Genomic DNA, 26,246 nt, shown 5'->3' with positions numbered 1-26,246 from the left:
CTCTTCGCATGAGGTGGCCAAAGTATTGGAGTTTCAGCTTCAACATCAGTCCTTCCAATGAACACCCAGGACTGATCTCCTCTAGGATGGACTGGTTGGATCTCCTTGCAGTCCAAGGGACTCTCAAGAGTCTTCTCCAGCACCACAGTTCAAAAGCATCAATTCTTTGGCACTCAGCTTTCTTCACAGTCCAACTCTCACATCCATACATGACCACTGGAAAAACCATAGCCATGACTAGAGAGACCTTTGTTGGCAAAGTAATGTCTCTGCTTTTTAATATGCTGTCTAGGTTGGTCATAACTTTCCTTCCAAGGAGTAAGCGTCTTTTAATTTCATGGCTGCAATCATCATCTGCAGTGACTATACTTTGTGACAACTTTAAAGAATTTTCCTTCCATCTGGATAGGAAGGATAGGATTTCCTCCCATCTCATCTTTTCCTTCCAAAAGGATAGCTAGAAGTAAAACAGTAACTTTAACTTTTAGTAGAGAGTTAGAAGGCAATGGCACCCCACTCCTGTACTCTTGCCTGGACAATCCCATGGACGGAGGAGCCTGGTGGCTGCAGTCCATGGGGTCACTAAGAGTCAGACACGACTGAGCGACTTCACTTTCACTTTTTACTTTCATGCATTGGAGAAGGAAATGGCAACCCACTCCAGTGTTCTTGCGTGGAGAATCCCAGGGACGGGGGAGCCTGGTGGGCTGCCATCTATGGGGTCACACAGAGTCGGACACGACTGAAGCGACTTAGCAGCAGCAGCAGTAGATATTTGGTAAATAGTCAACTGAACTAGTATGGCGGGTCTTACAAGCCTGGTCCAGATGCTAGGGTTAGCTATTTGCTACTGCTACCATCTTCTCATCCGAGGCTTGGTGATTCTTGAATTAGTTGAAGTCATGTGCTAGAAACAGGCTCAAAGTCCATTTGGGTGGAGGGGTCTTTTTAAAATGAGAGATTTGAAGGAATTCCCTGACCTTCCAGTGGTTAAGATTCAGTGCTTTCACTGCTGGGGCATGGGTTCTATCCCTGGTTGGGAACCTAACATCTTGCAAGCCACACAGTGCAACCAAAAAAAATAAAATGAGAGCTGTGAATCCATTAATGTCTAGCTGCTTATGGATTAGTTAATAATACCTGAAAAGGTTCTTGCCATCATGGCTACAAAGAATCTTTAATTTGGTGTCCTTTCCAATAAACAAAACCTTTATGTTATAATCCATGATCCTTAAGGTTTTCATATACTAGAAGCTTGCTGTAAGAAGAGTTGGTTACCATTTTTTAAGTGTCTCAATAATGCTCTATAAATAATGTAATAATATTTCTTTTCAACTGCTGTGGGTGAAAATTTCCAAAAATAATGTTTTTTTCACAAAACCATTTTCTTGGATGCCCAGTGGGTTAAAGAATGTATATGTTGGAGTAATGGCAAATGTGCTTCAATAGACACTATAAGGTTTTTTGGGGGAGGGGCGTTTTATCAGGTCTAAACCATATTGTGTGATGGAGTTAAAATTTTCCCTTTTTGTTGCCATACAGCATCTGTTTCTTTTCTTTCATGGTAGATTCCTGAGCCTGTAGAAAAAATTCTTATTTCCTTTGCAGGGTTAATGGAAAGCAGTGAACATTCTCGAGGCTGGGCAGAACCAGTGTTTAAAGTTGCTTCTTTGACTGTAGTATCAGTGAACTGATTTGCTTTAGCTTCCACAGTGTCAGATTTGGAATGCCCTGGTGTTTTCATAATGGCTCACTGTTCTGGCAGTTGTATAAGAATGAGCAACTCTGCGGCCTGTTTTCCATTTTTGCGGGGGAGTTGTGGGTTAAGCTTGGGTTAAGGAAATTAGTTCAGCTTTTTGTGCTGACTTTGTTTCTGGTCAATAAGAGCTCTTAGTTATGTCCATTGTGGGCTTTATTGCATAACCAGCTCAGTCATGTCCTGTTCACCCCTTAAGTAGGATCCATTTGTAAATCAAGATCAGCCTATCAATAGAAGCCTCTAAGTCATTTCTGGGAGCAAAAAAGATAACCTGTTAACAAAACACAGTTTGGTTGTTTTCTTCCTATAGTACTGGGAACAAAACTGTAAGGTTAAGGTTATTATATAGAATCAAGATAGTATGAGGTGCAGAAAACAACAGTACTTCATAAGAAGTTACATACAGAATGGTGCTAAATGTGGTGGGAGTTTAGAAGAGACTCAACTGAGTGTGGCATATCACCCGTTACTATTTCTCCAGTATCCTTATATGGGAGAGCCCTTGCTGAAATAGCCCACGTACAGGGCAGAAGTCCTTTTACTGCCGAGTCTAAGTTAGTTTTGGAGCGTAAAAACAAGTCATCTACAAGCATTTTTGTAAAAGTGTCAGAGTGGGACAGTAGCTATCTGTCAGTGACAAAAGGCTTAAAAAGCACCATTAAAGACCTGATTATAATGCAGTCTTCAAGGAAATTTGGCTATTTCTGTGACATTTGAAATTTTAAGATAATAACTAGAATTATGACTGACAACATACCAGGACACTTTAAATTTTAGGAACGTCCTATAATTTCTAGAACATTTATAGTAATAATGTTTACCCATAGAATATAACTTAAGAAGGTTTATTGTTACTCATTTGACAATGTTTTCCATGTAATTTAGCAGACCAAATAAACTTGATTAGTTTAATATCTCTCTTTGAGATTTTCAGGGGGTCCTTTGAAGGATCCCAAAGTCAATTAGAGGTCAAAAAAACTTCCTTTAGAATTTGAGAAAGTTTGTCAAAGATATCAAAAGGGTTTAAATGTTTGGCAAGTAGTATCATAAGTTACTATGAACAATATTTATTCATCTAACCAAAATGACAATAAAAGATTTCAAAGGCAAGTGCAGAAAGTTACTGGTAAAGAAATTTCACAATCTGTTATTAAAAGCAGATTAAGATTCAAGAAAACCTAGAGAAGAAACAAATTCTAGTTTTATCCTATTAAAAACAATCTAGAGAAAAAATGATCTAGACATTCACCGAATTTTCATCATTTAACTTATCAGACCTCTGAAGTTTCAAGTTGCCAAAAATATGGAGAAACCCTTTTTAGGTAGACATACCATAAAACATCAGTTCAGTTCAGTTCAGTCGCTCAGTCGTGTCCGACTCTTTGCGACCCCATGAATCACAGCACACCAGGCCTCCCTGTCCATCACCAACTCCTGGAGTTCACTCAAACTCATGTCCGTCGAGTCGGTGATGCCATCCAGCCATCTCATTCTCTGTTGTCCCCTTCTCCACCCACCCCTCAATCCTTCCCAGCATCAGAGTCTTTTCCAGTGAGTCAACTCGTCACATGAGGTGGCCCAAGTATTGCAGTTTCAGCTTTAGCATCAGTCCTTCCAATGAACACCCAGGATTGATTTCCTTTAGAATGGACTGGTTGGATCTCCTTGTAGTCCAAGGGACTCTCAACAGTCTTCTCCAACACCACATTCAAAAGCATCAATTCTTCGGTGCTCAGCTTTCTTCACAGTCCAACTCTCACTTCCATACATGACCACGGGAAAAACCATTGCCTTGACTAGACGGACCTTGGTTGGCAAAGTAATGTTTCTGCTTTTTCATATGCTATCTAGGTTGGTCATAACTTTCCTTCCAAGGAGTAAGCATCTTTTAATTTCATGGCTGCAATCAGCATCTGCAGTGATTTTGGAGCCCAAAAAAATAAAGTCTGACACTGTTTCCATTGTTTCCCCATCTATTTCCCATGAAGTGATGGGACCAGATGCCATGATCTTCGTTTTCTGAACGTTGAGCTTCAAGCCAACATTTTCACTCTCCTCTTTCACTTTCATCAAGAGGCCTTTGAGTTCCTCTTCACTTTCTGCCATAAGGGTGGTGTCATCTGCATATCTGAGGTTATTGATATTTCTCCCGGCAATCTTGAGTCCAGCTTGTGCTTCCTGCAGCCCAGCGTTCCTCATGATGTACTCTGCATATAAATTAAATAAGCAGGGTGACAATATACAGCCTTGACGCACTCCTTTTCCTATTTGGAACTAGTCTGTTGTTCCATGTCCAGTTCTAACTGTTGCTTCCTGACCTGCATACAGGTTTCTCAAGAGGCAGGTCAGGTGGTCTGGGATTCCCATCTCTTTCAGAATGTTCCACAGTTTATTGTGATCCACACAGTCAAAGGCTTTGGCATAGTCAATGAAGAAGAAATAGATGGTTTTCTGGAACTCTCTTGCTTTCTCCATGATCCAGTGGATGTTGGCAATTTGATCTCTGGTGCCTCTGCCTTTTCTAAAACCTGCTTGAACATCTGGAAGTTCACGGTTCACACACTGCTGAAGTCTGGCTTGGAGAATTTTGAGCATGACTTTACTAGCGTGTGAGATGAGTGCAATTGGTGAATGACTAGATTAGTGTGGTAGTTTGAGCATTCTTTGGCATTCCCTTTCTTTGGGATTGGAATGAAGACTGATCTTTTCCAGTCCTGTGGCCACTGCTGAGTTTTCCAAATTTGCTGGCATATTGAGTGCAGCACTTTCACAGCATCATCTTTCAGGATTTGAAAGAGCTCAATTGGAATTCCATCAGCTCCACTAGCTTTGTTCGTAGTGATGCTCTCTAAGGCCCACTTGACTTCACATTCCAAGATGTCTGACTCTAGGTGAGTGATCACGCCATCGTGATTATCTTCGTCATGAAGATCTTTTTTGTACAGTTCTTCTGTGTATTCTTGCCACCTCTTCTTAATATCTTCTGCTTCTGTTAGGTCCATACCATTTCTGTCCTTTATCGAGCCCATCTTTGCATGAAATGTTCCCTTGGAATCTCTAATTTTCTTGAAAAGATCTCTTGTTTTTCCTATTCTGTTGTTTTCCTCTATTCTCTTTGCATTGATCACTGAGGAAGGCTTTCTTATCTCTCCTTGCTATTCTTTGGAACTCTGCATTCACATGATTATATCTTTCCTTCTCTCCTTTGCTTTTCGCTTCTCTTCTTTTCACAGCTATTTGTAAGGCCTCCTCAGACAGCCATTTTGCTTTTTTGCATTTCTTTTCCATGGGGATGGTCTTGGTCCCTGTCTCCTGTACAATGTCACGAACCTCCTTCCAGAGTTCATCAGGTACTCTATCTATCAGATCTAGTCCCTTAAATCTATTTCTTACTTCCACTGTATAATCATAAGGGATTTGACTTAGGTCATATCTGAATGGTCTAGTGGTTTTCCCTACTTTCTTCAATTTCAGTCTGAATTTGGCAATAAGGAGTTCATGATCTGAGCCACAGTCAGCTCCTGGTCTTCTTTTTGCTAACTGTATAGAGCTTCTCCATCTTTGGCTGCAAAGAATATAATCAATCTGATCTCGGTGTTGACCATCTGGTGATGTCCATGTGTAGAGTCTTCTCTTGTGTTGTTGGAAGAGGGTGTTTGCTATGACCAGTGCGTTCTCTTGGCAAAATTCTATTAGCCTTTGTCCTGCTTCAACTCGTGCTCCAAGACCAAATTTGCCTGTTACTCCAGGTGTTTCTTGACTTCCTACTTTTGCATTCCAGTCCCCTATAATGAAAAGGACATCTTTTTAGGGTGTTAGTTCTAAAAGGTCTTGTAGTCTTCATAAAACCGTTCAACTTTGGCTTCTTCAGCGTTACTGGTTTGGAGCATAGACTTGGATTACTGTAATATTGAATGGTTTGCCTTGGAAATGAACAGAAATCATTCTGTCGTTTTTAAGATTGCATCCAAGTACTGCATTTCGGACTCTTTTGTTGACCATGATGGCTACTCCGTTTATTCCAAGGGATTCCTGCCCACAGTAGTAGATATAATGGTCATCTGAGTTAAATTCACCGTAAAACATAATTGTTCTTAAATAGTTTACTCAGAAATTTTTAATCTCATTTATCTCTTTCATTATTTGTGAAAATATAATCAGTCCATTAATTTTCTTGTTGACAGATTTTATAACATAGATAAATAAGCTCATTGACTTTCAGGAAACCTATGTGCAATGAAAGTGTTGTATTTAATGTTGTTTGTCTTAACTTTACAGTGAAAGCCACTCAGTCGTGTCCAACTCTTTGCGACCCCATGGACTATACAGTCCATGGAATTCTCCAGGCCAGAATACTGGAGTGGGTAGCCTTTTCCTTCTCCAGGAGATCTTCCCAACCCAGGGATAAAACCTAGGTCTCCCACATTGCAGGCAGATTCTTTACCAGCTGAGCCACAAGGGAAGCCCACTCAACTCTAAAGACATGTCTATATTAATTAAACTGTCAGTTTAAACTTGCTTTTTTTCAGCAAAGATCAATCCTAGATCACGTGATCCTTTAAAATTCTGAGTAAGTCTAAGTTACATTTAGAAATATTTGATTTGTAAGCACTTCTAAATCAATTAAATAAAGTTATTTTACAAATTAATTTTAATAGCACCATCCAGAGGTAGGGTTGTATTGTATTTATAACATATACACAATCATACGTATATCCAGATAGACACAGAGTCTGGTAGCTTTTTTGCTTGATTTTTAAAAAGCTTCCCACCCTCTTTTCCCCCTTTTAGTTTTAAATTCTACTTATTGAGCCAAAGCTGTGGTTTTAGGCAATGTGGGCTGTGTTTACATTTCAAAGACATGATAAGAGTTATAACTTTAAGCTTTCTCCTAGGATTAATTTTGTTCTCTTAGGGTCAGAATTTTGAAAAGATGTTTTATCATGGTGCTTTCTCTCTAGTTTCATAATGTCAGAGGCCCATCCTGGCCATTTAAGAGTTAAGTGCTTGCAAGCAGTGACTTTGCTCTAATTGTCCAGGAAGCCAGCTGGGGTTCTAGGAGTGACTGCCCATCGAAGCTGTTCAGCCTCTGAAGCATGGTTTCTCCTTATTCATTTGGTAGCCTATTTCAGATATAATCTGAACAATGGAGGGCAATGTGATGGATCGGATGTATGCTGCTTCTGACTCCCTAAGGAGTTACCCTTGGGTCCATTCGACTCTCTTACAAGTCTGGGTTTCTCCCTCCAGCAGTCTGAAACTGCCGTGGGTGCTCAGAGCACTGGGTGATCAGCCTTGCTGTGCCCTTGGTGAGCAGAATTTCCTTGATGATTGTAGTGGGATGTCCTGTAGGACCAGTATGAGTCATGAGAATTGATTCTCAGACACTTCTGCCAGCTTCTCAGTCACCTGAAGTCACATCATGGTTAGAAGAAGTAAAGTCCCCTTTCTTCAGAGCTGAGCACGTTCAGTCTCTCATTTCACCAGCAAACAATTTGTTCAGACCATATGAACATACTCTTTCCAATTTAAGCCAAATTTTTAAAGAGGACAGCCAACCCAGTTTACTCCAAAGTTCCTCCTAGGTGCCTGCCTAGGAATTTCCACTTAGGCTCCTGCCTAGGAAATAGACCAGTATCCCCTTAGGATTCCAAGTCCCAAAGAAACAGCTTGAATAATATTCAGGATGTCATTTAAAGCAATAATATCTGGCTATCAGGAGAATTCACCAAAATACCTGAGGAATACTAAGAAATGGACAAGGCTTAATGGGCCCGTGCTGGTACCAAGCACTGGTTCAGGGTAGACTCCAGATGTCACCTGCTGGATGTCTCTGAAGCTTGCTGGCTACCCCAAGAAAATGTCAAGGAAAATTCAGTTATCAAGTTAAGGAAAAAAAATCATTTTATTTTAGCCAAACTGAGGATTATAAACCAGGAAGCAGCTTTTCTGAAAGCTCTAAGAACTTGCTCCACTTGTTAGAAGTCAAAGGCATGGTTATATCCATTTTAGAAACAAAGAATCATACATCAAAATGACATTCTGATATTTTACATAAAGTTCAGCAAGGATACATAGTCCAGGTAAGCACAAGGATACAAAGTCCAGGTAAACACTAGGATACATAGTCCAGGTAAGCACAGTGGTGCAAAGTGAGCTGGGAAAGTGTGCTCTTCATTTAAGAAGTTACACTGTACTAAGAAGACAGAAAAAATATTGCTCTTGACAGTTCAGCGGGTACTCCCACCTCCCAAAAGAGGTCTGGTTCTTGTGGAGGCACACTCCACAGCAGGGAGGAGAGGAGGAGACCCAAAGCAACACAGAGAGAAGTTTGTATTCAATTTTTCTTGTACTGTCTTAAAATGTAAATTATATTTCATCAGAGATGTGACCAGGACACGCAGGAGTTCAGAGGAAGGGCATGTCAAACTGGCTTCTTTAAGGAAGATGATGCCTGAAGTGCATCTTTACTCATTACTTAAGAAACGAGTAAAACTAGTCAAGGGTCAGCTAGGAAGAACACACTCAGTAAAGGCAAAAAACATCCTAGGGGGACTTCTCTGGTGGTCCAGTGGCTAAGACTTTGCGCTATCAATGCAGGGAGTCTGGATTTGATCCTGGTCAGGGAGCTAGATGCTGCGTGTCACAACTCAAGAAACCGTTTGCCGAAACTTAAAAAAAAGCTTCTCCGTGGGGGTGGGGGGAATATTCTAGGTAAGAGCTGTGTTGAACAAAAGAGAAAAGGAGAAGGCTTTTGGGAAGATGAGTTCTATTTGCGTTGCATGGAGTCTGAGGCACCCCAAAGGTTTGCAGGAATCTGGGTTTGCAGGGCTGAGGTTTAGACTTAGTCTGAGATGGAGATGGAGATTTAAGAGGGAGGGAGTAAGAGTTGAAAATTGATTCAGTTATGTAGGGGGCATGTACAGAATGAGAAAGCAGACAGTTGAGAGTAGAATACAAATAAAATTGACATTTAAGGGATGGATAGAAGAAAATGAGCTCAAGAAGGAGAGAAAATAAATAAAATGAAATAAAATTCATATTTTATGGCAAGACAAGAAAAATTTCAATAAAAAAATTTTCTCTGCCCTTGCCTTCCTTTCTCCCCACACTGTGCATTGTGTACCTGCAGTATGCATCAGCCAGACCTCCTCCATTAACAGGAATGCCTGCTCGACCAAAAGAGCAGCATTCTCCTCGCACCAACAAGACGATTCCTTAAAGATAGTATTCCTTCTTAATCTGTAAGGGGCCACATGACCAACCACTCTACACTTGCAGATCTAGATTGTATCAACTGTCAATAATACATCATTTGATGTACAGCCCTCTGTCTCAAAAAAATGTACATAACAGTGCCTTGATTTCTCGCCAGTGGAACAGTTCTCAGAGTTTTCTGAGGTGCTCTTCCCTGACTATAATCCTCAAATTTGGCTCAAATAAAATTTTCCAGTTCTTTCTTAGAGTGACTGATTAATTTTTTGTCAACATACAAAAGAGTAGACTCATGGAGACCCATGGAGTAAAATTTAAATCAAGGCATGACTTAGGAGATGATGGCCTTGCTGTTCTGGCAAGGTCAGGGCTGAAAAGATGAAGCATTGGAGACATCAGCATAAAAAGTTTTGATCAATAGTGAGGATGAAAAAGATGGTGTTAAGAGGAATTAAGGAAGATAAGTGGTCGGCTCTCGATAAGTCTGGATGAGAAGAAAAGAGAGGTCGGGTTATAGCTGGAGGGACAGAGGAGGCCAAAGGATGGTGATGATGAATTGCTCTGAGATGAGGCTTCAGAATGTTTTTAGACTGAAAAGGAGAAGCTAGTAGGAAGGATGAAGACATGGAAGAGATGTGAGATGACACAGGGAGGAAGTTTTCAGGGGCAGGACATCTCGTGTGCTGGGGACGTGGGGAGGAGGGTGCTATCACGTGATAGCTTTATATGTATTTTTATGATGTGGGAGACAAGGCTCATAGATAGCTTACTCTACCTGAACTAACATTCTACCCAAATCTCCCTGTTGCAGGTTCCCTCTTCCTTTTGTCAGCAAACAATTCACTCTCCCTTGGACCTGTTACCTGCGTCCTGCAGAGACATCGCGCTTAAGTTATGGGAAGCGGCACCTCAACCCAACACCATTTTGCTTTCCAGAATGCAGAGAAAGGTATGTGCTTCCTACCTTCAGACTAACTGTGGAGACCTCAGTGGAAGCCTACATTGCATAGGGAGGGGCTTCTCAGGGTGGACAGGAAATCATTATATTGCTTCTTAGGCTGACTCTTGAAAATCAGCTTCTCCTCCTTGTGACATGACCAGAGGATACTCAGCTGAGTATCTTAGGGCTTGGTGGACTATATTTAATAGCATTAAAATTTTCTCAAGGAATCAGTGTTGTCCACTGAGGTTTACCCCAAACTCCACCTTTACAAGTGAATGAAATAAATTGGCAAAAAGGGAATGAAAGAGCATTTCAGGTAGAGGGTACCAAGGTCATGAAGTAGCAAGAAGAAAGGCATATTCAAAGAACTGAATGGCTGACGTGAATGAGATAGAGTATGGCATGGCATGAGGCTGCGGAGGTGAGCAAAGCCCAGATCACTCAGGAGCAGGTAGGATTTAAACTTTATTCTAAAGGCTTGAAGAACCATTCAAAACATATATAAGATTTACATACATACAAGACTCTTCTGGCTTCCATGAAGAAAGGATTGTGGCAGGGATTGAAGTGGGTGGTGTAAGAGTAGAAGGAAGAACAATTTAGAATCCGTATAGTCAAAGCTGTGGTTTTTCCAATAGTCATATATGGATTGGAGAAGGCAATGGCAACCCGCTGCAGTACTCTTGCCTGGAAAATCCCATGGACAGAGGAGCCTGGTGGGCTGCTGTCCATGGGGTCGTGAAGATTTGGACACGACTGAGCGACTTCACTTTCACTTTTCACTTTCGTGCATTGGAGAAGGAAATGGCAACCCACTCATGTTCTTGCCTGGAGAATCCCAGGGACAGGGGAGCCTGGTGGGCTGCCATCTATGGGATCATACAGAGTCGGACACGACTGAAGCAACTTAGCAGCAGCGTATATGGATGTGAGAGTTGAACCATAAAGAAGGCTGAGCACCAAAGAATTGATGCTTTCATACTGTGGTGCTAGAGAAGGCTCTTGAGAGTCCCTTGGACAGCAAGGAGATCAAGCCAATCAATCCTAAAGGAAATCAACCCTGAATATTCATTGGAAGCACTGATGCTGAAGCTGAAGCTCCAGTAGTTTGGCCACCTGATGTGAAGAACTGACTCATTGGAAAAGACCCTGATGCTGGGAAAGATAGAAGGCAGGAGAAGAAGGGGACGACAGAGGACGAGATAGTTGGATAGCATCATTGACTCAATGGACATGAGTTTGAGCAATCTCCAGGATATGGTGAAGGAAAGGGAAGCCTGGATACTGCAGTCCATGGAGTCACAAAGAGTTGGACACAACTGAGTGATTGAACAACAACAAAAGTCATCTAAGCAAGAAATGATAATGCTATGGTCCAGAGTTGGTGGCTATAGAGATGGAGAGAAGAGGATGAATTCCCACAATACTCAGGAGGTGGAATGGACAGAATCCACCTGATTACATGTGTGGGGTTGGGGAGAAGGATGAATCAAGATTGACATCCAGGGTACTTCCTGGTGGTCCAGTGATTAAGAATCCCCCTGCCAATGCAGCCTGGAGAAGGGAATGGCAACCCACTCCAGTATTCTTGCCTGGAGAATCCCATGGACAGAGTAGTCTGGCGGGCTACAGTGCCTGGGGTTGCAAAGAGTTGGACACAACTGAGCAACTACACTTTCTTCTTTCTGCCAATGCAGGGGATGCAGGTTTGATACCCTGGTCAAGGAGCTTGGATCCCACATGCTGCTACAGGGCAACTAAGCCTGTGCACTGCTTTGAAGATCCTGATAGCACGGCAGTTAAGAAAAAACAAACAAACAAGCAAAAAAAAAAATCAGTTTGAGCAACAAAATAAAGTATTAGCTGAGAACAGATTGACACGGAGGTTTCTAGATAGCATACCTGTGCTGTGCTGTGCTTAGTCATGTCCAACTCTTTGCAGCCCATGGACTGTGGCCTGCCAGGCTCCCATGTCCATGGAATTTTCCAGACAAGAATACTGGAGTGAGTTGCCATTTCCTACTCCAGGGATTGAACCCACATCTCTTTCTCTTGGGTCTCCTGCATCGACAGGCAGATTCTTTACCACTGAGCTACCTGGGAAATCCAGCATACTTGGGTTGATGATAATGCCAATTTCTGACATAAAAGTAATGGAGAAGAACCAAGCTCAGGTAGAATGAAAGTGATGATTTATACACATTGGGTTTGAGGTGCCCATGTAACATGTAGGTGGAAGTGCTTTGCATATTCAGATCTGGTTTTTGGAGACGTCAGTGGAGATCATGCCTTTGGAAGGCATCAGAGTATGGTTGATTGTTGAAGCCATGGGGGTCTCTGAATGAGAGTAAAGACAGAGCCATGAAGGATTCTAGTACTTAAGCATCAGGTCAAAGAGAATGAGGCAAACAGAGATGTAGAAGGAAGCAAGGGAAATGATGATAGCACCTTGTTTGTATGGGGCTTCCCAGGTGGCTCAACTGGTAATAAATCCGCCTGCAACACAGGAGACCTGGGTTCGATCCCTGGAGAAGGGAATGGCTACCCACTCCAGTATTCTGGCCTGAAGAATTCCATGGATTGTATAGTCCATGAGGTCACAAAGAGTCAGACAGGACTGAAGGACTTTCACTTTCACTTGTTACTATGAGCTTAAGTATCTTGATAAACTCATGGCCTCCTTTCTAGTTTGGCAACACATCCAAGGCTCATCTTGCATATTTTTGTCTCCAGATTAGAAATCACTATTTCTCGAGGGTTTGGGGTGTTCACTACCAGGTTGGTCATTACTTCCTATACTTTTTCAATGAACAGATCCAGAAAATATGCATTATTTTAATGGACAGTGTATACTTAGGATCCCAATAATTTTACCTAACAACTTTGATATTCTATCTCCTTTCTTTTTATTAAAAATCTTTTCCCCCTAATGATATCAGTAGGGTATTATTTACTTTGCCCTACAGTATATAAATCAGTTTCAGAAATATAATAACAGTACTATTACAACAATATGATTACTGAAAACTCTTTAAGACGTCTTTGCAGTTCTTTTTGCCCTTTGAGTATATCCACTTAGGCATATACAATTCCTGAATTTTCAAGTAATTTGAAAGAACTCCTTTCTACATGGTTATGCCACCAGCACGTGCAAGGTTAGATTCACTTAACCATTTGCTTTCTAAACATTGATTTTTTGTTTTGATTTAAAATTGTTTTATAATTTTATCAAACATTTATACAATTCCCATTCCAATTATCTGGTGCTACATAATAAACAGTCTCAAAACTTAGTGGCTTAAGACAACCATTTTATTCTGCTCATGATTTTGTGGATCAGAAATTTGCCAAGGGCCCGGCTGGGTGGTTTGCCTATGAGCCTCAGAACAGCTGTGACTGGAGGTTCAGCTTCTGGGGTGGTTCTTCACCTGGACCTCTGTCTCCCCATGTGGTTGCCTGGTCCTCAGTGTGGAATTTTTGCAGCCAGGTGTGTCTATAACTTTTCCCATAGGATGTACTCCACACAAGGCTGAGGAAGGGGAACCTAAGTATCTTATATTGCACTGTAGGGAAGGGATGATGGAGTAGAGGTCCTTAAACTATGCTGTACCTCACAGCGCCATCTCACTGAAAGGTAACCCAGGTTCTAGATGGAGGCCTGGGAGAGAGGACAAAGAGACACAGAGTTACTACCTGCCTTCCCTGCCCTGAGCAGCCGAAGCAGAGCTCAGGATATGTCTAGTCGGCAGCATTTGCCTTGAAATGCCTGAGGGAAGGCATTAGCAAACAACATTTTCATAGAAACTTGGAGGCCATGATATTCCTTAGTGTTACACACTTCAGCACAAGCAAGGATGATGCGTGGAGCTTGTTAGACCTGCAGGTTCCTGGTCCCTATAAGAGCTAGGGTGAGCAGCAGATGTCTGTGTGTTTGCCCTGAGTTCCTAAAGAGTTTCTTTAGGTAAGGACCACTTACTCTGAATGTTGTATTCACTATTCTGAATGGAGCTTCACAGAATTCAGTCTTCATCGCTTATTGTTTTGTGAGTGCATTTGATACATAGTGTATGACTTTTTTCCTCATAGAAAATCAAATTCAGTTCAGTTCAGTCGCTCAGTCCTGTCCGACTCTTTGCAATCCCATGGACTTCAGCATACCAGGCTTCCCTGTCCGTCACCAGCTTTGCTTAAATTCCTCTCAAGTTCTATTTTCACACTCACTGTTGGATCTCCTCTTAGGGATATCAGTAAGAATTCCATGAGCACTCTAATGCCAGTTAAATATATTAAATCAATCGGTCTGCTTTTCAGGAGGTTGACCTGAGTGAACCTGCCAGGTTTTCTTTGTAATCCAGCTTTATCCACAAAGGCTCCTTTCATCCCCCAGGGGCACATTCAGGTCCAGGAGTTTAAGCAGAGTCTAGTTACTCCTGCGGATAGCTGTCCTCTTCTCTGGCAGCAGTACTTGACTGGAGGTCTGAAAGGAAGAATGAAACCTACTCAAGCCATCCTGCAGTGCATGAGCACCCAGCCCAGGTCTTAAGTCCACAGACTGCCCTTCAGATTGGGCAGTCAGCACCACCCTGGATGTGAGGTGACGGGGATACGAGCCACAGGGATGGAGTGAATATGGGGACAGCAAGCACTGACCCCCTCCCGACATGATAGTATGTAGTCATGCATGTGTGTGTTTGTGTTCCCCCCACTCATCATCTAGTTCATCTCCTTTTCCAGATGAGGACTCTGAGGCCCAGAAAGTTGACTGGACTGAGGCTACATAGCTGGTCAGGGCATTTCTAGGCTCAGAATCAGACTCCTGACATCCTGTCTATTGCTGTTACGCGCAGTCATGTCCGACTCTTTACGATCCCATGGACTACGGCCCACTAGGCTCCTCTTTTCATGGAATTCTCCAGGCAAGAATACTGGAGTGGGTGGCCATGCCCTTCTCCAGAGTATCTTCCCAACCCAGGGATCAAACCCAAGTCTCCTGCATTGCAGGCAGATTCTTTACCATCTGAGCCACCTGGTATCAAAATATCCTCCCCACCCTGTGACCCCTGCATCACTCCATTTTTTTTCTGAATTTGAATGTATTTATTTTTTTATACAGTTTTCGAAGGTGAATTTCCATTTACAGTTATTACAGAATATTGGCTGTATTCCCTGTGTTGTACAATATATCCTTGTAGCTTATTATATACCTAATAGTTTGTACCTCATACTCCCCACCTCTATATTGCCCTTCCCCATTGTTCCCACTGGCGACAACTAGTTTGTTCTCTAAATCTATGAGTTTGCTCCCTTTTTGTTATATTCCCTAGTTTGTTGTATTCTTTAGATTCCACATATGTGATATCATACAGTATCTGCCTGTCTCTGACTTATTGCACTTAGCATAATGCCCTCCAAGTCCATCCAGGTTACACACACACATACACACACATAAACATGCGGCAAAACTTCATTCTCTGTTTATGGCTGAGTGATATCTGCATCTTCCCACTCTTCAAGTATACTGCAACCTTGCAGCCTCCCCAGTTTACATGTCCTCCTCAGAATCCAAGCTTTCCACCTCTACATGTATAAATGTTTTCATCAAACAGTGGGAATTCCAATAACCCTCAGTGATATGTGTGTAACTAACAGGGAAGACTGGAGGAGGGATGGGAGCCGGAAGGGATACTCGGGCTCCCTGGCCATCAGTGAAGCAAATCCTTCCTATTTGATGGCAAAATGCAGTGCTTTTCCCCATCTTGCCCCCCGCTGCCCTCAGCTCCCCGCTAGGCCCCAGGAGTCCTGTCTCACAAACTGGCTTTTCCATCTGTGTCACAGCCTTCAAGGCAGCGGCCCTGATCCAGAGGTGGTACCGACGCTACATGGCCCGCCTGGAGATGAGGCGGCACTGCACCTGGAGCATCTTCCAGTCAATCGAGTACGCCGGGCAGCAAGACCAGGTCAAGGTGCGCCGGGATATGGGACGGGACCACCTCCAGCTCTGCCTCTCATCCCCCGGGGCAGCAAGCCCCAGGGGTCCAGAAGGATGTGGATCACTCCTGGGTTCCCCTTCTGTCTCTAAAGCCATATCTGCTTGGGTTTCTCTGCAGCTCCACAATTTCTTCAGCTACCTTGTGGATCACTTCACTCCCAGCAGTCACAACGAGAGTGAGTATGAAATGCCACCCGGCAGGTCGTCTGGTCTGAGGATCAGAGACATCAGGGTGAGGTGCACGGGGATCGAAAATGTGCATCTAGTGACGGCCAGGGAATGAGCGAGGAGCTTCTCCTGGAAGCAGACCTGGAGACAAAAGTGTGAGCACAAGGAGTGTATTTGGTAAATACGGGAAGCCCTGGGAGGTGGAGGAGGGGCTCAGGAAAGGGGAGGCACACAAAGGAGTGGGTAACTAAACTGGCAGTTTGTCAGGGAAGTAATGCAGAACACAGCGCAGGAAGCCTCTAGCCTGAAGGCAGCGGGAATTGGAGTCTATATCAACTCCTGAGAGTCACTGGTGGGAGCTGCTGGGAGGGGCGGATGGGAAAGGTCATTCACGTGCGTCCGGCCTCTCTGCTGATCCAGGGGAAGCCCTCAGGAAGCGATGCTGGGACGGCCTTTGGAAATCAATCGCCCAAGAGTCTGAGGCATCTGCCGTACTAAGTACCCCAGAAATGCCTGTGAACTTCCACTTAAAAATTTCTTTTAAGAAAATTGGAGTACATTTACACAATGTAAATGTACATATGTAGTACATATACACAATGGGGTATTACTCAGCCATTAAAAAGAATACATTTGAATCAGTTCTAATGAGGTGGATGAAACTGGAGCCTATTATACAGAGTGAAGTAAATCAGAAAGAAAAACACCAATACAGTATACTAACGCATATATATGGAATTTAGAAAGATGGTAACAATAACCCTGTATAGGAGACAGCAGAAGAGACACAGGTTTATAGAACAGTCTTTTGGACTCTGTGGGAGAGGGCGAGGGTGGGATGATTTGGGAGAATGGCATTGAAACATGTATATTATCACATGTGAAATGAATCGCCCATCCAGGTACTATGCATGAGACAGGGTGCTGGGGCTGATGCACTGGGATGACCCAGAGGGATGGAAGGGGGAGGGATTTGGGAGGGGGGGTTCAGGATGGGGAACACATGTACACCCAGGGCAGATTCATGTCAATGTATGGCAAAACCAATACAATATTGTAAAGTAATTAGCTTCCAATTAAAATTTAAAAATAAATAAATAAATAATTAAAAGAAAATTAAATTAAATGTGCATTAATTTTTTTAAACACCATCCTTGTAGAGAAGGGGGACAAAAAGAAGCAAATGTAGAAAAATATGGGAAACCTATTGAAAATATGTTAATTTCCCCAGTACCCCTTTCCTCCTGCTTACCAACCTAAGCCCCTAAATCTCTGTACTTTCTAGGTCAGTCTTTTAAAATAAAAGTAAAATGGATTTGACATGATACCATAACCTTTCTCCTGCCCATCCTAGTTTCTCATGACCTTGCCTTCTCCTTTCTCCTCACCTGTGTTGGTGCCCTTGCCCAACCGGCTACGTCCCCTTCAAGTTCAGTCCAGGGAATGGACTCTGTATTGCCTGAGCCTGCAGGTCTGCTCTAAGCCAGCCCACCCTTTCTGTGCTGCCTAGGGGACTTCCTGAACCGCATGTTCACTGAGGAGCGATCCCTCCAGGACTCCGAAATGGAGAACTGTGGTGACTATGAATCCATCGAGGTACCAGACAGTTACACAGGGCCACGCCTCTCCTTCCCGCTCCTTCCTGACCATGCAACTGCCCTGGTGGAAGCTTTCAGATGGAAACAAGTAAGCTCATGCCAGGATCCTGGGTTACCAGCAATCCCATGGAAAGTGTAGAAGCTGAGTAGACACAATGCAAAGGGAAGAGCCCTGAATTTAGGGTGTTCGTGTCAGGGATCCACCAGAGAGATCCACTCGCCCTTTTCTTAGCCAGGACCTTGTGGTTGATCAGCCAGTTTTTATGTATTGAATACCCCTCCTCCTAATCATGTAATCTCTTTGTTCATTCATCTCACAGATATTGAGCACTGCCATGGGCAGGCACTGTTCCGGATACAGCACTGAACAGTGAACAAAACAGACACAAATCTCTGCCCACAGAGGGGTAACATTTTAGTGGGGAGACATAATAAATAACAAATTAGTAATATATATGTATAATATATCATATATACATTTTATATATATATATATATAAAATATGTAATATATTAGGTGGTAGAGCTATGTCAGAGCAAAAACTAAGTTCCAGGTGAGAGAGATGGCAGTTTTACAGAGTGATCTGGGAAGGCATTACTGAAAAGGTGATTTCTGAGCAAGGGTTGAACGTGGCGAGGGAGTGTGCCATGTGTACATCTGGGGAAAGAGTTTCAGGCAGAGGGAATAGATGGAAAGGCCCTGGGCAGGACCTCGCCTGGACTGCTCCAGACATCAGCAAGGCCATGGGGGCTGGAGAGGAGGGAACCAGGAAACAACTCTCAGGAGATGGAGATAGAGGGGTAAGTAGGGTAGACTCAATCTTCTGAAGGAGATGGGGAAACCATGAGCACAGAAATGATATAATCCAGCTTTCTTTTTAAAATAATCATACTGTTTGCTGAATAGAGTGTAGGGAGCAAGGGCTGAAACAGGGAGGTGGGTCAAGAGACTACTGTAATATAGTCCAAGCTTGAAAGCTGGGTGGTCGAGGTAGTGAGAAGCAGCCAGATTCTGGCTCTTAGGCCGGATTCCAATCCTTCCCCTTAGTTCACATGAAAATAATTCACTGCCAAAGCTGGGATGATCTTCCCAGTAATGTCAGGATCACTGATACCATCAGTGTATATGAACTTATTCATAAAACAATCATATGTTTCTCCCTAGCTAAAGGCAAGGAAGGGTTACACAGAGTAGGTAGGAAGAGGACATTGGTTCAGTATTTGAAGGATGATGAAAAACATCAACAATGGCAGAAGATGAGTGAAAAGAAACAATCTGTGCTGAGGTCCCAGGAGCAGTTTACTAGGGTCACTTAACGCAGTCTTGGGGTCATTCAGTGGTAAATTCGTCTTCCCTCACGAATATGTGTTATTTTGTCCCCTCCCTGATCTTCTTCCTAGTAGAGGCTCCATGCTCGCTACGTCTTGAATCTTTTGCATGAAGCCCGGAAACACCTGGTACAACTGCCAAACATCAGTCGGGTCTCCACTTGTTACAGCGAGGAAATCACAGTGTGTGGTAAGAGCCAGTCAGAAATGGCTTTATGTGCTAGACACGAACCAGAAAATTCTGCCTGTTGTGGGGGAGAGAGGGGAGGGCTAGAGGGGTCCTGATGGCCAGGTGGGCAGGCCAGCTTCATGCATTCACACTGAATATATTTACATATTTATTCCACAATTACTTAAACTGGGGGTGGGGAGGGCAGGTGCCATGAAGGAGAACTGTGGGCTAGAGGGCCCAGCCTCTTCTTGATTTTTCCAAGAGATTCAGATTTGGCCCCAAACGCATGCTGTCCATTCAGAACAGAATCCCAGCAAATTACTAGACCCTCACTTGTTAGAAGACAGTTTATTTATTGTACCTGAACAGGTCAAACCGGAGAAGGCAATGGCAAGCCACTCCAGTAATATTGCCTAGAAAATCCCATGGATGGAGGAGCCTGGTAGGCTGCAGTCCGTGGGGTCGCTAAGGGTCGGACACGACTGAGCGACTTCACTTTCACTTTTCACTTTCACACATTGGAGAAGGAAATGGCAACCCACTCCAGTGTTCTTGCCTGGAGAATCCCAGGGACGGGGGAGCCTGGTGGGCTTCCCTCTGTGGGGTCACAAAGAGTCGGACACGACTGAAGTGACTTAGCAGCAGCAGCAGCAGAACAGGTCAAAATGCCTGGCAAATGATTCCTTCCGTCTCTGTTTCCTCTTAGAGAGAAATCACGTTAATGACAACTTTCTCCATCTCCTTATATGATCAGTGATGTTACTGTCTATGGGGTCGCAGAGTCGGACACGACTGAAGTGACTTAGCAGCAGCAGCAGCATAGGGGAGACTATAACACGCAGGGGCTGTAAACTAGCACTTCCAGGGCCACATGTAGCCTGCAATATGTCTTGTCTGCTTCAAAATGTTCTTAAATTTCTAGTTTCCAATGTTTGAAAGTTGGGAGGATTTCATGTTAAAATCTAGATTTCCAACTGCTTGAAAAATCTTGTAACACTGACCCACATAAGTGAGTAACAGCTTCTTACTTAAGATGGGGCAAAAATCTCTCCAGTTCTTATCCAGGCTTTCAGCCCTACACCATTCTATCCCATTTCTGCTGTAGTAAAAATATGTCATTTAGTGTTTGTGATAGTCATAGAGAAATATCATGCTTTCTGCTTTCAATATTAACTAACCTTGCAACAGGGAAGCTAATATTTTGTTATTTAGTCATTAAGTCATGTCTGACTCTTTCTGACCCATGGGACTATATAGCCCACCAGGATCCTCTGTACATGAGATTTCCCAGGCAAGAATACTTGAGTGGGTAGCCATTTGCTTCTCCAGGGGATCTTCCTGGCCCAGGGATCAAACCCACGTCTTCTGCATTGGCAGGTGGATTCTTTACCACTTAACCACCTAGGAAGCAGCTAATTATTTGTCCCTGTCTTATATATGGAAAAATGAGTGACCATAAGTTTATCAGGTTTTCCTGGGTATTTTTATTTAAATTGAGTTACAGCTGACATAATATTGCATTAGTTTTAGGTATATAATGAGTGTTCTTTTATAGTGAAAATTAGAAACAATGGTGAAGATCATTCAAAACTGATATTTTTTTCTTTGTTAGGAGATTTGCACGGCCAGTTGGATGACTTAATATTTATATTTTATAAGGTATGAACCCTCAAATTATGTTCCTGTCTTGTTCTGAGGTTTAATTTAGAAGTTCACATACAGTATCTGTTAAAAAATGCTTAAATATTACTTGTATTTTAAAATATTTTAGAGTAATATTTGCTACTATGTAGCATATGCAGAATGTAAAAATGATTATTGCAGTATATTGTAGTGTATTTTTGTAGACTGTTTAAAAAATAGAAAATCTATGGGTAATAAAATCATTATTTGGAAAAAAGAAAATCAGGTACTAAATAGAGAAAATTATTTATTATCAAAGCAACTGAAATCTATTTTCATACCTATTTTTAGTTACCAAATGCTCTGTATAGTGATAAATATTCCACTAATGTAATTAACACAAAGTATTTTCTGATGTATTATCTTGTTAAATCCTGAGAAATGTATGGCAGCTAGTATTATTATTGCCAGTTAGAGACAGAGTGGCCAGAACTTAAAACGAGCCTTGGAATTACAAGTTGAGTGCCCTTGGCACAAACCACCTGACAACACTGTGCGTTTGGATAATGAGCACATTTATTTTGGTGAGCATGTTATAACCTCAGCCTGGCTAGAAAGGAAATATGAGACCAACAGAAAGTATTTCCAATATTTCCATCTTTTACTGACATTTCCCATTTGGAAAAGAGCCAGACAGCACAGCACTGGCTGTCAGACCTGATGTGACTGTCATATGCACAATGGCTTGACCCGATTTCCTATTTCCTTCCTCCCACTGTTTCTTCTTGGACTTGATTCCTCCTTGGGAAGAACGGCCTCCCATCACCAGAGCGGGTCTATGTGTTCAATGGCGACTTTGTGGACCGAGGGAAGGATTCAGTTGAGATCCTAATGGTACTCTTTGCCTTCATGTTGGTTTATCCAAAAGAGTTCCATCTTAACCGAGGAAACCATGAGGACCATATGGTGAACTTACGGTACAAACCAAAACATGCTTGGGGATTTGGTCTTTACTGGTTGCAACTGTGAAGTTATTTTTCCAGAGCTTCTTATTTGTTAGATGCATTTTAAAAGCAGCCTTCAAGTTTATAAAGTGGAATACACAATATATACCATTTTAAAAGATTTTCTTAAAAGTTTACACATTATCCTACTATTCTAATAAAACTATTACATTTGTTTTCACATGGCCAAATACTTTAATCATATAAATGGTAAGGGTTCACTATAGAAAAAGTATAAAATATAGATAAGCAAAAGAAAAAGTATCCCATATTTCTATACACAGATAATGTTATAATTTTAAACAGTTGGCAATTATTTTGCAATGTTTTTTCTATATATATTTTTTATTTATTTTTGATTGGAGGATAATTGCTTTACTATATTTTGTTGGTTCCTGCTATATATATCAACATGAATCAGCCATAGGTATACATATAGAATATGCATTTTTATAAAAATGCAATTGTGCCATATCACTAAATTTAATGTCTGTTTCTGCTTCTAACTCTAGATATGGTTTTACCAAGGAAGTGATGCATAAATATAAGGTATGAAGCTCCTAAAAGCAAAAGTTTCTTTCAGTGCAGATGAATCAAGTGAATTATTTAAAACTTAGTATCATGTTTTCAGATACACGGCAAGAAAATACTAAAACTACTGCAAGATGTGTTCTGCTGGCTTCCACTGGCCACGCTGGTTGATGAGAAAGTCCTGATTCTTCATGGCGGAGTGTCAGACAGGACTGACTTGGAGCTCTTGGCTAAACTAGACAGGCACAAGGTACTGACTGAGCACTAAAATAATGTGGATTTCTGTATAATGCCAGGCGTCACTGCCAGCGAACGTAAAACTGTTGTCATCTTGACTCCACGCTGACTCCAGCTGACTGATAAGGGATGTTAAGAGAATCCGTTAAATCTTTGAACAGAGGATTGGGACTCCACCGCTGGAGCAGGTGTACTGTGATCCATTAACATTGGTCATGGATGACGGTGGGGAATGGCAGCTGGCGCCATCTGTTGAAAGCCTTGAGTCCTAACCACTGGACCTGTCAGGGAACTCCCTAGAACCTTTGCTTTCTAATTTTCCACTTCCAAAATAAAACAGAAAAAAATAGAAACTATTGGGGTATAAGGTATTCTGTTTTTTACACTCCCTCTCCTCCTCCTTGTTTTTGTTAAGTTCCTTTAGGACATGCATTAATACCATCTCTGGTTATTTTGTATTTCTGCTAGCACTTTCCTTGCATATAGTAAGTGCTTAAAACATGGTTGTTGAGTTTAACTGCAGGAATTGAGACCCTGCAAACTGTGCAGTGCAGCCAAAAAAAGAAGCAAAGATTCTGTTTTCTTTTAATCATAGACTCTTACCCTTGAATCATATATTATAGCCTCTCTCCTCCAACTGCCCATCCACACAGGAATGAATCCCTGCTATGACATTCTTGAGCAGTTCCAAAAACAGAGAACTCATTCCACATAAGCCAGTCTACTTTGGGCAACTCTAATTGATGGACAGTAAGTTCTGTATATACAGATGAATTTGGTTCCAAGAACACATTCATAAGTCCAATTTGTTTGTGAATCCCACGTTAGCCTAGGTTCCCAACATAATCAGCTATACAGTACTGTACTGTAATAAGTTTATAGTACTTTTCACACAAATAATACATACATAAAAAACAGACACAAAAAACACTTTAAATCTTACAGAACAGTACCTTGAAAAGTATAGTAGTACAGTATAACAGCTGGCATACAGGGGCTGGCACACACGTCTTTGAAAGTTTGCAACCTGTAGGCTCATATTTGAAAGTTTGCAACCTATAGGTTCATATATACAGAGACTTACTGTAAAAATCTATGCTGTTGTTCAGTTGCCAAGTGGTGTCTGACTCTTTGCAACCCACCAGGCCTCTCTGTCCCTCCGCATCTCCCAAAGTTTGCCCAAATTCATGTCCATTGAATCGGTGATGTCATCCAACCATTTCATCCTCTGTCACTCTCTTCTCCTTCTGTTATGAGACATAAATGAAAGAGTGTGGCCTTAAAATCAGACGGACCTGAGTCAGAATCTGGAAACAAGCACTTCTTGGCTGGTATGGCAGCTTTGTGTACCAGGTTGTCCAGGCGCCAAGGCTTCTTATGTCCTGTTACTCTGCCATCCTTAGAGTGTCATCCCCATGCCCTCATGTGCGTTGCTCAAGATCGCTGGCCACCACACCTGCGTTCCAAGCAACACAGCAGAGGAATGAAGGGAAGAATACCCTACCCTTTAAAGACATAGTGAAGACGTTGCAAACATCTCTTCCACTCTCATCCCATTGGTCAGAACTTAGTGCATTCCTGTAGGCAGGATGTGGTGGCTCCATTGATCTCTGTGGGACCATCTTAACTCCAGTGTGATGGATCCATGGCTTAATTCTCTTCAACTTCACCAGGGAAATGGGTCATGAGTATCATCACCTCATAAGGTCGAGTCCAGCAATGTGATACAGAAATGCACGGTATGTGCTCAAAATAATAACACCTTCCATAAGTTGTTCAGGTACAAGGACCTTGCTATGTCCATTACAGACCCACACTTCCTAGAGTCGGCATTCTGAGAATGGTTAGGACTCCAATCTGATCCCCATTCACTGGCCTTAAGTCTTCAGGAAAATACTCTGGATAGCATCTTATGAGATCCACATCAGTGATCAGGGCCAACACTTGGGCTGGTCTTCTGGATGTTTATTCTCCCAAGATTTCTACAGGATACAGTCTCCAGGACAGCAGTGGCACAGGCGAACATCTGTGGGAAACATTAACTTGCTAGAAGTAAACTTATATAGAGCCGTGAAAGTAGCTTCCAATGATTCTACATACCTGACAGTATCTATGTTCCTTAATTGAACTCCTCCTGGATCTCAAACTATTTCTGAAACAATGGCAGTGTCTCTAGAGCAACATTTCATAGTTGCTCAACTGGTGCCTGCTTCTAAGGCCTGGGCTTCCCTCGTGGTTCAGCTGGTAAAGAATCTGCCCACAATGTGGGAAACCTGGGTTCGATCCCTAGGTTAGGAAGATCCCCTGGAGAAGGGAACAGGCTACCCACTCTAGTATTCTGGCCTGGAGAATTCCATGGACTGTATAATCCATGGGGGTTGCAAAGAGTCAGACACGATTGAGCAACTTTCACTTCTAAGGGCTACCTTCAGCTGGAAGTAGGGCAACCAGTGAGGCTTTATCCCAGGTTAAAGTAATCTCCTGACAAATTTTAGCCATAGTCTTTTTAAGAGTGTGATTCCTCTTCCATTTTGCCAGTAGATTGGGGTTGTCAAGAAGCATGTAATTTCCAAAGAAGGTTTAAAGCTCCAGATACTTCTTGAGATATTCTTGCTATAAAGGCCCTTTTATTGTCACTCAAAATGGACATAAGTAACACAAACCTAGGAATTATTTCTTTTAGGAGAGCTTTAACAACCTCATGCTCTTTCAGGCCAGCAAGGAAATGCTTCTATCCAACCAGTAAAAGTGTTCACAAATGACTAACAAGGGCCTAAGGTTTCCAGTGACTATTGGCATCACAGTGAAGTCACTGATCTTCTCCCAGTCCAGCACCTGGGGTCTGAACTCCTTTGATTAAAGGCAGTGTCCCAGTTTTAGGAATATTTTTAGCACACACCATGCATTTCTGTATCAGGTTTTGAATTGTCCTCCGCTTACTCCTTGGAAGGAAAGTTATGACCAACCTAGATAGCATATTAAAAAGCAGAGACATTACTTTGCCAACCAAGGTCCGTCTAGTCAAGGCTATGGTTTTTCCCGTGGTCATGTATGGATGTGAGAGTTGGACTGTGAAGAAAGCTGATCGCCGAAGAATCGATGCTTTTGAACTGTGGTGTTGGAGAAGACTCTTGAGAGTCCCTTGGACTGCAAGGAGATCCAACCAGTCCATTCTAAAGGAGATCAATCCTGGGTGTTCATTGGAAAGACTGATGCTAAAACTGAAATTCCAATACTTTGGCCACCTCATGCGACGAGTTGACTCACTGGAAAAGACTCTGATGCTGGGAAGGATTGGGGGCAGGAAGAGAAGGGGACGACAGAGAATGAGATGGGCTGGATGGCATCACCGACTTGACGGACATGAGTTTGAGTGAACTCCAGGAGTTGGTGATGGACAGGGAGGCCTGGCGTGCTGTGATTCATGGGGTCGCAAAGAGTCGGACACGACTGAGCGACTGAACTGAACTGAACTGATGCATGTTTGGTCCTGTGTTAAGTTTGCGAATCCACTAGCGGGTACCATCTCTCCCACAGTGGGTACTTGGGTGTGCATACTGTTATACCTTCTGTAAGGTGTTCAGGTACAAGGACCTTACTATATCCATTATAAACCCAGTTTTCCTAGAGTCAGCATCCTGAGAATGACCAGGACTCCAATCAGATCCCCATTCATTG

General features: G+C 42.5%; 1 protein-coding gene across 1 annotated transcript in view; it reads left to right on the top strand.

The window, feature by feature from the left end:
• The window catches only part of PPEF2 (protein phosphatase with EF-hand domain 2), a 56,985-nt gene that overhangs the window by 13,122 nt on the left and 17,617 nt on the right, over positions 1–26,246 (top strand). Inside the window, 9 exon segments of the mRNA XM_088836399.1 lie at positions 9,786–9,923; positions 15,753–15,880; positions 16,025–16,082; positions 17,585–17,760; positions 19,074–19,191; positions 20,786–20,832; positions 21,607–21,773; positions 22,313–22,349; positions 22,432–22,581. Of these exon segments, the coding sequence (XP_088692525.1) occupies positions 9,869–9,923; positions 15,753–15,880; positions 16,025–16,082; positions 17,585–17,760; positions 19,074–19,191; positions 20,786–20,832; positions 21,607–21,773; positions 22,313–22,349; positions 22,432–22,581 (936 nt within the window). The 5' untranslated portion in view covers positions 9,786–9,868.

The sequence above is a fragment of the Moschus berezovskii genome, chromosome 5 (assembly GCF_049115385.1).
Source record: "Moschus berezovskii isolate FMDL1 chromosome 5, NW_MosBer_1.0, whole genome shotgun sequence".
Classification (NCBI taxonomy): Eukaryota; Metazoa; Chordata; class Mammalia; order Artiodactyla; family Moschidae; genus Moschus; species Moschus berezovskii.
The sequence above is the reverse complement of the archived record's forward strand: the minus strand, read 5'-3'. Positions and strand labels throughout refer to the sequence as shown.